A 15,306-nucleotide genomic window follows, 5' to 3' on the forward strand; every position below is an offset into this window, starting at 1 on the left:
AAACAAAACAGTGGAGTAGAGAGCTGGGGAAGAGAAAAAGCAACAACTCTCATGATTGTTTCAAGTGAAGATACTTTACTCCATACTTTACTTCTTGTGTTGGCCTCCAAAGCTTTGTTCCTTCACTTCTCTTTGTCTGTATTTTTTGAAAAGAACAATCTGAACTGGATCAACTGAGGGAGACTTTGCATAATTACAGAAATTCTAAACTCCCTAACATACCTGCTACTGAGTAAAGAAACAAAACATGAAAGACGACAACTTCATTGGCTGTCCCTAGCTGTTCAATCCCTGCCAAAGATCTGCCTTCTCAGATATCTTCTTCTCTTGTTTAAGTACAGTGAAACATACAGTGACCTATTGCTTTGAGCTTCTTTTCTTCTACAAACAAATACAAACCATTGTTTTTGGAAATATGAACAGCAAAATTTTTTTTATTTTTTATTTTTTCCTGGAGTGCAGTTCAATTCTGACTCAGTAGAAATAGTTCTCAGTTATCCAACTAAAGCTGGAAATCATACAGGAGTTGCATACTCGTATATCAATACGCAGCTGTAACATATCCATAGATGCTTTCAGAACTTTAAGAGATGTGAATTTGGTCTTGCTTGAGCCCAGGAAGTCTCATCTTGACTGTTTACATTTAAAACTTGTGAGTAAAAATACCCTTAAATTATAACATGTACGTACAGAAAAGTATCCAGGAAACTCAAGAATAGCTACTATAACTGAAATATCAAAGAAATCAGGACAATCACTCCAGCTATGAGAATTACCATGCAGGCTATTCATTCCCACCCAAGCTGGCCTTGAATGCCTTCAGGAACGGGGCATGCACACCGGTTCCTCTGGCAGCCTGTGCCAGTGCCACTGCCTCACCACCACATCATTAAAATGTGTTTGATAAGGAAGACCTGTATGCCAAGTGCTAAGTATGCTGACTACTGGTTTGCTTTTTTTTTTTTTTTTTTTTTTTTTTTTAAGTAAAAGTTATTTTGTTACACTTTATTCAAACTTGCATCATTACATGCAGCTGCTCCAAATGGTTGCGGTTGTGTTCAATAAAGTCTCTTGAATCGTTTTTCCTCTTTTTCCTCCTCTTTTTTTTTTTTTCACACAACAAAAGAAAACATAAACACCATGTTCCCTATTTGTTTATTTATCTCTTACATCATTATCACTAATGAAAAACAACTAAAATATAGGTGGATGCTCTTGTTTGAACTGTAGTATCTAGCAGCCATCTTCAAATAACAAGGAATCTGGTCTCACTTTCTAAATTCATATCAAATGTTTAATGAAAATATTAATTGTAAATTGTAAAATTGCTTCAAATCTGAAAACAACTTGGTGTGCAGATACTGGTATAAATAACTTTTAAGTACCATCTTACATACTTGGAATTAAAAAAAAGCATGCAGAAAGTCATGTCACTAGTCTGAACCTAGCATTCCTCTAAGCTTAACTAGGAATGATAACTTACTCATGTCATGCAGCAACCAATACACACATATACTACACTTACTCTAGACATCAATTTATTTTCTAGGCTGGAAAAAAATGACTGTAATAGAAGTTAACCAGCAAATAGTTTAACGGAAGAAAAATAAACAAGATCCAAGCATAGATCATATATGCAGATCATCACTATGCTCAGTTTTATCAGTGATAGTAAAGGAGCATGTCCTCAATCTTGTAACTGCATGAAGGCATCCTGATGGCAAGCTTACGTTTTCTCTTTGTATATCTATATATAAAAATAGTAGACAGAACTGCATTATTAATGAAAAAACATTTTTCTTCATCTAGCTACTTGTATTTTTTTTAATGCTCACTTGGGAAGTTCTTTGATTATTAATGAATACAGAACATAGCTCTTCTCTTTGGAATGGAAATTAGATGGGCCAAACTAAAGTCTCCATTAAGGGACAAATTTGCCCCACTCATGCATTATTTACATTTTCTATATGAATCTTCACAACATTGTAAAATTGAAGATAGAAAAATTCAAAAATTTAATCTACAGAAATACTTCACCATTATGAGCTGAGGCAAATCCTGTTTATATAACAGGATTTTGTAAATATAGTTAATATAAGTTTTATTTTGCTTCCAGAAAAGATCTCCTGGAAAACTGTTAACTGCATATATATTCATTATTTCATACCACCATAAAAATTTATTTGCAACAAGTGTAAATCTGCTCAAATAAACATATTACATTTATTTCAGTCATGAGCAACAGGATGTGAATATTTCATTTGTGATGGCACTGAATTCAGTCACCCCATTACAAGCACTACTAACAGGGATCCAAAAGGCCAGACAAGTTTCAGCATTGAAAATACCAAGCAAAAATTTCTGGAATTATATTTAACATAACACTATGGAAATAAAAAGAAAAGCAAGAGATTGCACAGGATATTGCTCACTGGCCTGAAGCACACAAAACAGAGACACGAGATTAGATTGTTTCAGAAATTCCTATGCACAATAATTTCCACACGGCATACTAGGCACCATCTTCTAGGAAAACTGGAAGGTATGTTCATGTATAGCCCTTCTAACTTCTAAATTCAAAATGTAACTTCCATTTATAAAATGTGGATAAGGAAGCTGCCAATTGCTATTCAATTGAGGCCACATTTTTACAAATGATTTTGATTGAAATGATTGATCCTGGTGAAATGCCTCTCCTTAAGCCAGACAATTCTGTTCATTCTGTCATTTTCTTTCAGAGAATTTTCAATAAACCACGGAGTGGGTTTACCATGTTAGGCCTATTCAGACTGTGATTTTAGTGATCCAGATAGTCATTGAAGGCTTTTGATGTTAAGCTGAACTCTTAAAAAAGAAAAGAAAATCCAGATTTCCCTATGGAAAAGCCTTAGATGGGATTAAAGATTAAAGACTCCAACAATTCCAGCTGTGTACAAATATTATTATCTGAGCTTTCCTCACAATGACTAATTGTAATTCTAGCAAGGTAACTTCGAAGTATCATAAAAATTGTTTAGATGTCTAAATACACAGACAGCTGTTTAAAGATGTAATCTTAATGAACATTTACAAAGGAGGTAAGCACAAAGGTCTGGTGTGTTTAAGCAATCTGGAAGATACAAAACACCAGCATTCTGAAAACTAGGCAACGAGCCCCGTAGTGACCGCATTTACACCGAGTTGCTAAACAAAGAATATTTCTGCTCATCTCTTGTGCTGCAGCCACACAATGATCTTTCCTTCTGTCCAAGGACATGTAATACAAACATCATCCAAATCTGACACAGCTGTGTTTGTGGTATAATCATCACTGTAAGGACTCTACTACTTTATAAAGGCCAGTACAACTTCAGACGTATAGTGCATAAGCTGCTCTGAAAGTAATGCCTTCTATTTATTTCCACAAAAACTACAACAAAGAGCACAATAACACTATTTGATGTAGCAAATTCTCCACCACAAAACATTATGTTTCAGCATAGTCATTTCCATTAGCTCTGCATTTTCACCAGCATACACCTCTGATGCTGAAGGCCGCAATAATAAAATAGGAGGCATTACTTTCGGAGCAGCCCCGTACATCTTGTCCTTCCTAGAATGTTCTTTTCACACAAGTTCGCTGTTCACGACCACTGCAGGCTCCTGCCGGGCACAACGACCTACAAAAACGGTGCAACTTGTTTTACACAAAGGCAACAGCCACCTCCAAACTGTACTTCCTGATCTGTGCGGGATGCAGCCCGCGACATCAGCTTCACAATGCTGCCTAAGGATCTCGGAGCGAAGCTCAGCCGCGGGCCCCTTTGTACACACGGCCCCCGCTCTGCTCTCCCCGCAGAGCACACGCAGCCGCCGCAATAGCGGCAACCGTAGCAACGCGGCGGCGCCCGCGCCGCCGCCATCGACCAGAACTGCCGTTGGGCGCGTGCACGGAGTTGCCCAGGCTCCACAGAGAGGGGCTGCGCGGCATCTTGGCTGTAGTAACGCGCGATGTGCTTCCATCTCTGCCTCTGACCCGTCTCCCCAGCTGCACGCGCGCATTTTGAGCTTGCTGCGGTGTTCCACGTGGGGCAGGGAGATGCTCGTGCTGCTGTCAGAGGCCGTGACTGACTTTAGCCAGATCTGAGTCTTGGAAATGACTGCAGGGCAAGAAGGGCAAGTATCCTGCTGGGGTGCAACAGGAGAGTAGGGCAGGGCAGGAGATCAGCCACTGGTCAGCCTAGCAGTATCTGCTTCATCAGGTAGCATTGACCAAAGTAAGGTACAGGCTTCCTTGTCATGTCTGCAAAGTCACTGACCCAAGGACTGCTCTGGTATCATCACGCTGTGCCTCAGGTACCACTGCTATGTGCACAACATCTTTTTACACAAACCACACCTGAGTGACAGCTGCAGGTCCCAAGGCCTTGCCAGAAACACATCCCTGTGGGTAAGTTAGGTAAGGAAGGCAGCAAATAGTGGGAAGTTGTTCAAGTGAAACTCCATAACGCAGTAATACGGAACAGCAATGAGCGAAACCCGAGATCAGCAGTAGTGAAATGAAAGTGAAACAACTGAAGTGGGAAATGAAAACTGGTGAAAGATGACTGTACAGTAATACAAACAGGAGAGAAAACTGAATTTCTGCAACATCTGCATTCTGCAGTATTGCTGGATGAAAGAGAAGCAAGATTGATGTGAATTGATTTTGTTTTACATGAGGACAGCAGCCACCTCCAAACTGTACTTTGCGATCTCTGCAGGATGAAACCACTGACCTCCATCTCCCACTGCTGGGAGTAAGGAGCTGGGAGTGATGTTCAGAGTTATCTTTTTTATTATTATTTTTATTTTTTATTATTTTTATTTGAATCAAATCTATATAGCAAAAATTACCGAAGTCTGGAATACTGTCCATTTGTTATGGAGAAGAAAAATAAATTATGAAGAAAGATGTCGTCTGCACAAAGATATCTAAAGCCTACAGTTTTGCCTGGTTAGAGCCACTAGCAGAGCTTGAATCGCAGCTTAAGTTCAAGTCGGATACTGGTTCATGGGCACTATGTTACTGCTGGTACAGCTGCCTGTGTAGGCAGCCCGATACGTTCTGTGCTGTGCTCTTCATGGAAACCCATCAGGTTCTGGCCCCAGCATTTTAGGTTGCACCCAAAAGTCTGAGGGACAGGACAGGACTGGTACATGGGTTTTGTAAAGTGAAGTGTGATATAAAGGCATACGGAGGTACAACAGGGGCTGTATCCTGAGAAGGGCGTGTTCTGCAGCCCGACGCGGACCTTCCCCTCCTCGCAGAGCCTCTACCTCCTCTCCTCCCCCTCCCTTCGGTGCGCCCATGGGAACCGCTCGTATAGAGATCATGGATGCGCTGCGAGCAGCCCTGGACGCACGCTCTGGAAAATGAGTGGTACGCGTCAGTTTTGTTTTCAAACTCAGTCCCCGTTCCAACTTTCCAATAATTTGAAACAGCACTTCCCCGTGCCCTGGGCTGGGCGCGGCTTCCGTTGCGCAGCGAACAACAAGCGAAACCGAAAGCCACAGCGGGGCTCATGTTAGGTGCCCGGGAACGGGGCAGCCTGAGAACAGCCGACGTCGAGCTGGCAACTCCGGCTCCTTCGTCCGCCCCTGCAGCCCCCTCTCCCGGCAGAAGCAGAGCCGGTCTACAGCTCAGCGATGTCGGAAGAGTGCCTAGACGAGCGCTTTCTTTACATGATTTCCTGCTTCAGGCCGCGGCTGAAGCGCTGCATCCGAGTGCAGCCGGTGCTGGACTGGCTGCCCTCGCTGAGCGCAGAGGAGAAGGAAAAGGTGCGGACGGCGGCGTTGCAGCGCGGAGAGGTGGAGGGGGCCGAGGAGCTGCTGCGCGCCGTGGAACGCGGCCCACGCGACCGCGGCTGGTACACTGAGTTCCTACTGGCGCTGAAGAAAGGAGGCTGCGACCTGGCCGCTTGCTACGTGAACCCCAGCCAGCTGCCCTCGCCCCGGGAGGAGGACGACCACGACCTCTGCGTGCACCTGGTGCAGCTGCTGCACGGCACGCTGGTGGATAACATGCAGACCAGACAGGTGGCTGCGAAGTGTCTGGAGCTGGGCATCTTTCAGGAGGAGGACCTGGTTGGGGTAGGTGAGCCGTACTGGCAGCCCAATAGAGCTCAGCTGCTCCTAGGGGCTGTTGAGTGGAGAGTAGCAACAGGTGGGCTTGCAAGAGCAGAAATGAATGTGCATAAGCTAGCTTGGTGAAGAAGCTGCAAGTAAGCCAGTGAAGGCTGTTTGCAGTAGGCCAGGAGCAGTAAGGATGCCAGCTAATACCCAGGATATGACAATGCCGTAGGTAAGGAAAGACCAGTGCGTAAGTGAAAGGAATCTGGTCAGCTTTACTGTTGTCATTTTGACACAGACCTTTGTTCTGCAAAGTCCTAGAGAATACCTGAAAACAAGACCTGCCTCACCTTTATTTTCTGCTTTAGATTCGCTAAGGAATATCATTCCCATTAGCAGACTGTGAAGCTGGGCAAAAATATCAGTTTGGCAAGAAAGAGCAAGGGTTAACTTTGAAAGCATATGCCAGTGTTGGCTGTTTGTCTGGGAATGCCTTTCCTGAATTACTGTGAAACCTCCTTGAAACCAAAAACAGTGGAGTCCCCCCCAAACGGTGTCTGAAATGAAAATATGTAGTATTTGCTATAGCAGTAAGGCAAAACTTGGTAAACTAATGGTTGAACGATATGATTTTTGAGCTTTGTGTAAATTTGTAGAGTAGTTTAGTGCGCCATCTCAGTTAAATGAGGGTCACGTGTTTAATTTCATCTGGTTGATGATGATCAGGAAGCAGCAAGGGCCAGACTGTGCCAGAGACAGTCTTTTAGGAGGCTGAGGATCCATTCCTTAACAAAGGCGTATGTTCCCTGATTATGCTGCTTTTGTTTCTACTTAAGTCTCCTTTATTACCCTTCACAACCCAGCCAGTTTCAACATTGATGGGGCAGAGGATTTCTTAATGATATCCCCCAGCAGTGCTGCTGCTTTCTGTTTACTTTTCCCTGCTCCTAGTTCTCACACCCTTCAGTCTAACTCAAGAGGTTTTCACACTGTTCAGCCAAATTTAGGTCAGCTGTTCCGCCTGCCCATTTTCTTGCATATCAGGAATGATGACTGTTGAACCCTAAGGACATTCTTCTGGAAATCTCAACACCTGTCCCAGGCAGCTCTGCTTTTGGAGCATTGCTTTTTTTTCCCCCTTGTGATAATGTGCCCGATTCTGTGTGTCACAAGCTTGGAGTGCTCTTCTGTGGTTTGTTGTAGAATAACAGTCACTTTTAACAGGCTACTCTATTATTTTATTATATTGTATTATTATGTTCTGTCTTCTCAGTATTTGAGAAGGGACACTTTCCACCTTGTTTATGAAGTCATGTTAGAGATGAGGTCTGAGTTCTGGTAGACTGTGTTGCATCACTTCTCCTTAATCCAAGATGGTTAATCTTGAAAATATGCGAACAACAATTATCATAGCAAAATAAAAATTATTATTATATAACAGTTATTACTATAACAATTTTAAGCATTACCGGTCTCTCAAATTAAATTTCACGTCACATGTTTTACGAGGTCTGCTCCAAAAGTAATGCCTCCTATTTTATTATTGCGGCCCTCAGTGTCGGAGGTGGATGTTGGTGGTATGGCAGTAGAGGGTGAACCCTCCCACCAGTATTCCATTACGTGTTGTTGCTGTGTGATGGATGTGGAGGAGAAGACTGACAAAATGGCATCTGATGTAGAAGTGTGGATGAAGCAAAGGTGTTCCATTAAATTCCTCCATGCAGAAAAAATGGCACCCACTGACATCGCCCTTCATCCCCTGCAGCATTCAGGTTCTTGTTCAGCGCTGGTGAAAATGCAGAGCTAATGGAAATGATTATGCTGAAACAGTGAGAATTTGCTGTATCAAGTAGTGTTATTGTGCTCTATCTGTTGTAGTTTTTGTGGAAATAAATAGAAGGCATTACTTTCAGATCAACCCATGCATGTATACTATTCGTACTAACTTATTGAACTATTACAAAATCCTGTCTTAGGGTTTGTTTGTTTGTTTATTTTCACCAGATTGAGACTGTTACTGACAGTCGTGGGAACAGAGATGGTGCAAGGGAGCTGTTGAGCAGAATAGTGCAGAAGAAGGACTGGTTCTCTCAGTTTTTGGTTGCTCTACGAGAAACCCAACATGAAAGTCTTGCAGATGATTTAAGTGGAAATACAGGAGGTAACCTTCTTATTCCATGAATACTTTTTTTTTAAAAAAAAAAAAACTCTTTTTTTTTTTTTTTAATTATTAGTTAGGAAACAAGACAAGGCTCTCATTGCAGGATTACAAATTAAAATTTTTAATGGCTAACTCAACAGGTTCTTGAACACTAAAAAATCCTTATTAAGAATAGTATGATTATAACAGTATGACCAAAATTAAACTGAACCCTTACCTTTTGTAGCCTATTGGTTCTGAATGTGTATTTTTATAATGATCATAAATATTCAGATGATTATTTTGAAGAAATAACTCTTTTCTTGACTTCTTCAAGATTTGAATTAGTTTTTCCTTTGTAGCATGTTTTACAAAGTTTTTGGTTACTTCTTTATATCCCCATGCAATAATTACGATGTTGAAGAATTATTATCCCCTAGATGCTAAAATATGGGGAAAAAAAATAAGCAGTCCCCGAATTTCCCTTTTTAAACTCAGCTTTTTAAGATCTTTGAGACTAACGTTTTTAACAGATTTCACATTTAACAGCTTTAGCTTTCTTGCTTCAGAAGCTCACCAACTTCTGTGGTTGTTATTGCTGCATGTGGAACTATGTTTTAAGATGTTTCTTCTAGCTGAGGACAGGAGTCAGCCTCTGTGAAGCACAGATAGGCAGCTGCTATGTTCAGTCATGCAGTTCGAAGGTGTTCAAAAAGTCTAGTAAGCAGAACAAAGTCAACCAAGTTAGAGACTCAGAAGGTGCTTCTGGATGAAAGTCAAATGCAGTAATTACAAAATTTATCTTTATAGTTTTATTTTCAATTATTTCCAAATTTTACATTTCTGATTTTTCTGTGTAGTGCAGATTTTTGTAGTGTAAAGGTTGAATTTAATTCAGTTGCTTGATGCAATACTGAATGAATACGTTTTCTAGAATTTCTCAGTAATCTTGGACAATGCAGGTTTTAAAAGGAATTGTACAGATTAACACATAACTTATAAATTGTGTTGTTCTTACCAGTCAATAAGTAATGTTCTGTGTAAACAGTCCTCTACATTTGTAGATGTGTGAAGTGTATGATTGTTGAAGCTTCTACTGCTACAAGGTCAAAGAAGGTAGACATGCAAGATAGGCTCATTTGCTACTTTGGAAGGAGAACTGTGTTTATACAGTGTAGCATTTCTGGTTGAACAGGAACGATTGGTTACAGTATAATAGGTTACTATTAGCAAATACCTGCACACAGAAATTCACACCTATATTTAAAAAAAAAAAAAAAAAAAAATAAAAAAAAAAAAAATTGAATAGAATCAGTCTAACAAATTCTTTAATTTCTAATTACAAAGTAATTGAATTTAAGTCCAGAAAACAGAACTTCATATGAACAGAAATTGTTCATATGGATCCACTTACAAAAATGTGCCGAGGGAGTTGATTATAAGCAGTAGCAACAACTCCAGCAGCAATTCCCAGATATAACTGGGAGCTGATGATTCAAACTGATTCAAACTTCAAGCTGATGATATATTGCGTGATTAAGGAATCATTCATATCTGTTACAAGTTCAGATGCAACTCAAACAATAATTAAAAGTGAGATAAATCCTACCTGAAATTATTTTAACGGGCTTACTCAGCCAAAGGAGTAAGACAGCTAAGGCTGCTCTTTTTTTTTTGCTCTTTTTTTTTTTTTTTTTTTTTTTTCTCTCTTTTTTGTAAAAACTGCAGTTTTTACAAAAAGCATTTACAGTATATTGAACTGCATTTTTTGCCTTTGGGATATGTCTACTCTTAAATATCTTTAATAATAAAACAACAGAGAAGACATAGAAAAATGTTTCCTGTATTTGGAATAAGACTTAGAAATAGAAGATGGGAAGACATTTTGGGAAACCTCTCTGTTTTCTGTTTTATGGGGAAGTTCGGAAGTCCTGCTCCAAGGTACATTCATTTATGAGCTTATAGAACTGATGGAATTGAAAAGGGCTAGTCCACAGTTCAATTTTCCAGTCTTTACCGTGACCACAAATATTAGAGATTTATGACTAACAACTTTATTAATAAACATTTATAAAAACATAAAAATTCCAAACTGGCATCTTTGCCAAGGCCATATATCATGCCATTGTGTATTTTCTCTACTCCACACTAAAAGATACACTTTTTTTTATAGAGCCATGTAATTTCATTTTTACTTTCTAGGAACAGAGAATAAAGAAAATGAGTTGAAGAACAATACAAGCAAAGAACCAGAAGATACAAGCCAACATGGACGTGCTGTAATGGAGGATTTGAAACAGCTAGAAAATTTGGATGACAGTTTTGTGAGAGAGAGCAGTGTATTAGAAACTTCTGTTGGAAAGAACTCTGTAGTTTCAGGTACGTCTACCAATTGGTGTTTTGTGCTGGTAGTAGTTAAATTTTATTGGAAGTAACTTAAAGAATGTTCCCAGTTCGTTAGCTCTCATCTTGCTCAAAAAGTCAGGAACATACGCTACTGTCAAAGAGAATGAATGGAAAAATCAGATCTTGATTCCTTGGAAGCAGTGATTTCCATTTCTTCCTATCAGTTGTCATCAACACTAATTTTGGAGGATAGTTCTTTAAATTTGCTCACTTCACTTTAATAGGGTTGCTCTAGAACAAAAACATGGCCATACTTGAACTAATTAAAAGGTATTAATTAGAAAGGTATGAAAAAATCCTTACCTACTGTAACTAGACTGAGCTAGTTCAGCATGAATTTGCTGGCATGGTACAGACTGGCTTAGGAGGGTGTGCCAAGAAATTTTTGTGGCCTGTTGTTCATATGGATACACTTTTAAAAATGTGCCTAGGGAGTTGATTATAAGCAGTAGCAACAACCAGCAGCAATTTCCAGATATAACTGGGAGCTGATGATTCAAACATATGTTGTGTGATTAAGGAACCATTCATATCTGTTACAAGTTCAGATGCAGCTGAAATAATGGTTAAAACTGAGATAAATCCTGCCTGAAATTATTTTAGTGGGCTTACTCAGCCAAAGGAGTAAGACAGCTAAGGCTGCTCTTTTTTTTTTTTCTTTTTTTTTTTTTTTTTTTTTTTTTTTTGTCAAACATGAACACATCAAGAAAAATTTGGCTCTGAAAACTGCAACCTTTCAGTAGTAGTTTATTTTTTGTTTAGTGTGCTCGTAACAGCATATCACTATGATTTATAACAAGTAGTGGACTATTAACTGCGGCAGAAATATCAGCTTGTTTTTCCTGTATTAGAACATACTTTGGCATTATAAAGTAGAGGTATCAAATGTTTATTAATGATTTAGAATGGATCTGACTGAGTATCAAGTCTTAATCTTAGTCAGGTGCTTTCAAGGCAAGGCCTAGGATTTTAATTGTAGCTTTGCTGAAGATAGATTTTCACAGAATCACAGAACAGTTAGAAAGGTTTGGTTAGAAGGGACCTTAAAGACTGTGTAGTTCCAACACCTTTGCTGTGGGCAGGGTTTCCACCCACCCTTAGATCTGGTTACCCAGGATCCCATGCGTGACTCTTGTTAGCTAGCTAGAACAATTAGCTGTTAAGTAGCCTACTACAAGCTAATTCTAGACTGAAAGCTATAGTTTATTCAATGAATTGTAGTGAAGTTAAATAGGCAGAGTATGTCTTTACTAGCAATTTGTGAAGTTGAACAGATCTGTTCAGTGAAATAGTGGGTGCTAAAGATGTATGTACAGTGTTAATTCTGGCAGTTTGATTGATTTCAGTCTGGTGTGGGCTGCATGTCTGCAAGTGGCTAGAATACAATCTCATTTGGTTTCATCTGAGGGGAGTTTTTCTAGCAATCCAAACCAGCTAATATGAAGTATGGACAATTGACAGATTGATTTTTAATTTACACTTCTGATCTGATCTAAAACAGTCACGTAGATTCAAGATGGGAAGGGCTGTTAGGAGACAGCATTGTGTGAAGATGGCTGTAGAGGAACTTATGCTGATGTTCAGCTATCTTGAAGTGCAGTATGCTTCAATCTCAATGTACCTGTACACACAAACAGAAGTGTTAATCAAGCCTCTTTATTTTTTCGTTTACAACCTCTCTCATAATCTCATAAGACTATTTCTAGACCAGGCAGGTGAAAATACAGCTGGAAACCCTAATCCATTTTGCATATGACTAGGAGACTGCTTACTTTACAGTTTGGTGTTGTCAGGTGTTTTGCATTATGCTCCCACCAGTCTTCTCTGTATTGAGATGGAACAAATTTCTACAGGAAGAAGCTTTTTCAAATCACTTTATTTTATTACAATTTGCACTATATCTAAATTTTCCCCTGACTCTTTTATAGCAGTAGATTAGGCAGAGAGAGTAAAGGAGAGGTATGAGAGTATTAAGATTATAAAGAAAATGTAGAAATAAGTAATTTAGCCTCAGAAAGATAACTACATGTACAAAAACACAGATAAGAAATTTCATGCACGAAATACAGTGCAAAAGCAGTTAAATTTGCAAGGTCTGAAGATGAAAACACATAGACTAAGATTTCTGTTACCAGTATAAGGAATTTAATTCTAAAGAATTAACAGCTCTGTTTTTCAAGACCTGTTTCATAAAATGAAGTTGACTGGAACAAGTAAATTCTATGAAAATCTGATTTGTAGTAACCTTGGAGTTACTATAAGGTGGTACCACTTGATTGATTTTTAAGCAGCAGTTTCGGTAACGTCTTACAAAGTGTTCCCCTTAATGCTTCAGAATGGAGAAACTGCTCATTAATTTGAAAGTATGAATGGTTTTACTAAGCTGTTTATTCTTGGTACATCACTGCTATTTTTCAGTCTTTGAAACTTATTCTAAGGCATAAGGTAGCACAGGACAGGTAAGAGAGACTTTCTAAAAAAAACATAATGTTGCATAGGTTTATGTTCTTCACTGCATTCCATTGTCTGTATGCTTTTTTATTTGTTAATGCAAAGTGACTGAAAATCTTTCTGTGCATTACATTGTTTTAGTATATAAGCAGCATTGTAAAGGAAAGCTAGTGAAAATGCTGAATGCAGGGGTTAGAATATCACCTTCTATTTTCATGGTTTTGGAATGGACTACTATTTTCTTTTAAAATATTTCAAGAGAATTGTCACAACTGAAAAAGGGGAACACTATGCTACTGCTATTGCATAATGTTCTCTCACCTTTCCTTTGGAAGATGAATATTCTACATTTGTCTTTACCACCAGTATTTTATGTTGAGAGATGATTTTGTAATGCATCCTTCAGATTGTAACTGTGCACTCAATACTTTTTGAATACATATTCTCTGTTGCATGTACATCTTTCAGTAGGTCTTGTTAGAGAGGAGATCGTGGATTAGATAAATATAATTTTAGTCCTATCTTCTGTTTTCTAACTGAATGGATTCCTAGAAAGTTGAGATACAACAGTGTCATGTTCAGCACTGGAATTCCTGTTAATGCTCCTCAGTAGTGTGTCAGGTCTTGGAACATGCGTTATGATTAATGATATTTTTCTTCTGTCTATATGGAACAGAATATATCTATTCTAGAATAAAGAATATTTCTATTCTTGTGTCCTTCTATAAGACAGTGCATTCGTTTCAGATGACATTAAATGCATACTGTTACATAATAATTGGGAATATTTATTTAAATCATGTTCCTGCCGTGAATATATTTTTAAGTGCCTTTCCTTCAATTGCAGTGATTTCTGGGAAACCAGCTTCTTTATTTATATGCTTAAAGTCTTTAATACTTCTGCCCATTCTATGGATGATGATGGTTCATAGCTATTTTATATACCTATGTATTTATAAATAAATGAATATATATATTTGCATATCACTGATAAAAATGTCAGTAAGGATGTGGACCCACTCTGGAAGGAAACTGGAGACCTGGTCACAAGGGATGTGGAGAAAGCTGAGGTGCTCTGCCACAATCTTCACTGGCATGGGTTCTAGCCATACTGCCTAAGAAAGCAATGGTAAGAAGATGCAGAAAGTAGATCTGCTTGCTGTAAGTGAAGATCAGGTTTGAGACTAAAGAACCTGAAGGTGCACAAGTCCATGGAACTCAACCCACAGGTTTTGAGAGAACAGTAAGATGAAGTTGCCAAGCCACTATCCATCATATTTGAAAGGTCATGGCAGTCTGAAGTTCCTGTTTATTGGAAGAGGGGAAACATAACCTCCATTTTCAAGAAAGGAAAAAAAGAAGATCCAAGGAACTGAAGGCCAGTCAAGTCTCACATCTGTGCTTGACATGATCGTGGAGTAGGCCTCCTGAAGGCCCTACTGAGGCAGTTGGAAAATAAATACAAGGTGATTGGTGGTAACCAATATGGCTTCACCAAGGACAAGTCATGCCTGACAAACTTGGTGGCCTTTATGATGGAATTAAAGCATCAGTGGATAAAGGAAGAGCAACTGACCTCATCTACCTGGACTTGTGCAGAGCATTTGACACTATCTCACATGACATCCTGGTCATCAGATTGGAGAAAAATGGATTTGCTGAATGGACCACTCACTGGATAAAGAATTGGCCAGATGGTTGCACTCGGAGAGTTGCAGTCAATGGTTCAGTGTCCAAGTAGAGACCAGTAACAAGTGGTGTTTCTAAGGGATCAGTGTTGGGATCAGTGTTACTTAGCATCTTTGTAGGTGACTTGGACAATGGGATCGATTGCTCCCTCAGCAAGTTTGCATACAACACCAAGCAGTGTGGTAAATTTGACACACTGTTTGGCACTAGAGGGAAGGGATGCCATCCAGAGAGACCTGGACAGGCTTGAGAGGTGGGCCCATACCAACTTTATGAAATTGAACAAGGCCAAGTGCAAGGTCCTGCATCTGGATCGGGGTGATCTCAAGCACAAATGGCTTGAGAGCAGCTGTGAGGAGGAGTGTTTGGGAGTGTCAGTGAATGAATGATTCAGCATGAGCCAGCAATGTGTGTGCTTGCAGCCCAAAATGACAACTATTGCAAAAATAGTTCGCTATTACTGTTTTATTTCTTATGCACGTTATGAACTGAGTTTCAGAGTGCTGCAGGTAAGCTGACAAACAGTGCAG

General features: G+C 39.4%; 1 protein-coding gene across 2 annotated transcripts in view; it reads left to right on the forward strand.

The window, feature by feature from the left end:
* Positions 1-5,552: 5,552 nt before the first annotated feature.
* Positions 5,553-15,306, forward strand: part of IFIH1 (interferon induced with helicase C domain 1) — a 28,324-nt gene continuing 18,570 nt past the window's right edge. For both annotated transcript variants that reach the window (XR_006169441.1, XM_042822345.1), the window contains exons 1-3: positions 5,553-6,111; positions 8,095-8,251; positions 10,433-10,609. Coding sequence is in view for 1 of the 2 variants with exons in the window: in XM_042822345.1 (XP_042678279.1) it covers positions 5,668-6,111; positions 8,095-8,251; positions 10,433-10,609 (778 nt within the window). In the remaining variant the exon portion in view is untranslated. The remainder of the gene's footprint in view (positions 6,112-8,094; positions 8,252-10,432; positions 10,610-15,306) is intronic.

The sequence above is a fragment of the Centrocercus urophasianus genome, unplaced genomic scaffold (assembly GCF_019232065.1).
Source record: "Centrocercus urophasianus isolate 14NV4802_14NV808 unplaced genomic scaffold, USGS_Curo_1.0 seq_20, whole genome shotgun sequence".
NCBI lineage: Eukaryota > Metazoa > Chordata > Aves > Galliformes > Phasianidae > Centrocercus > Centrocercus urophasianus.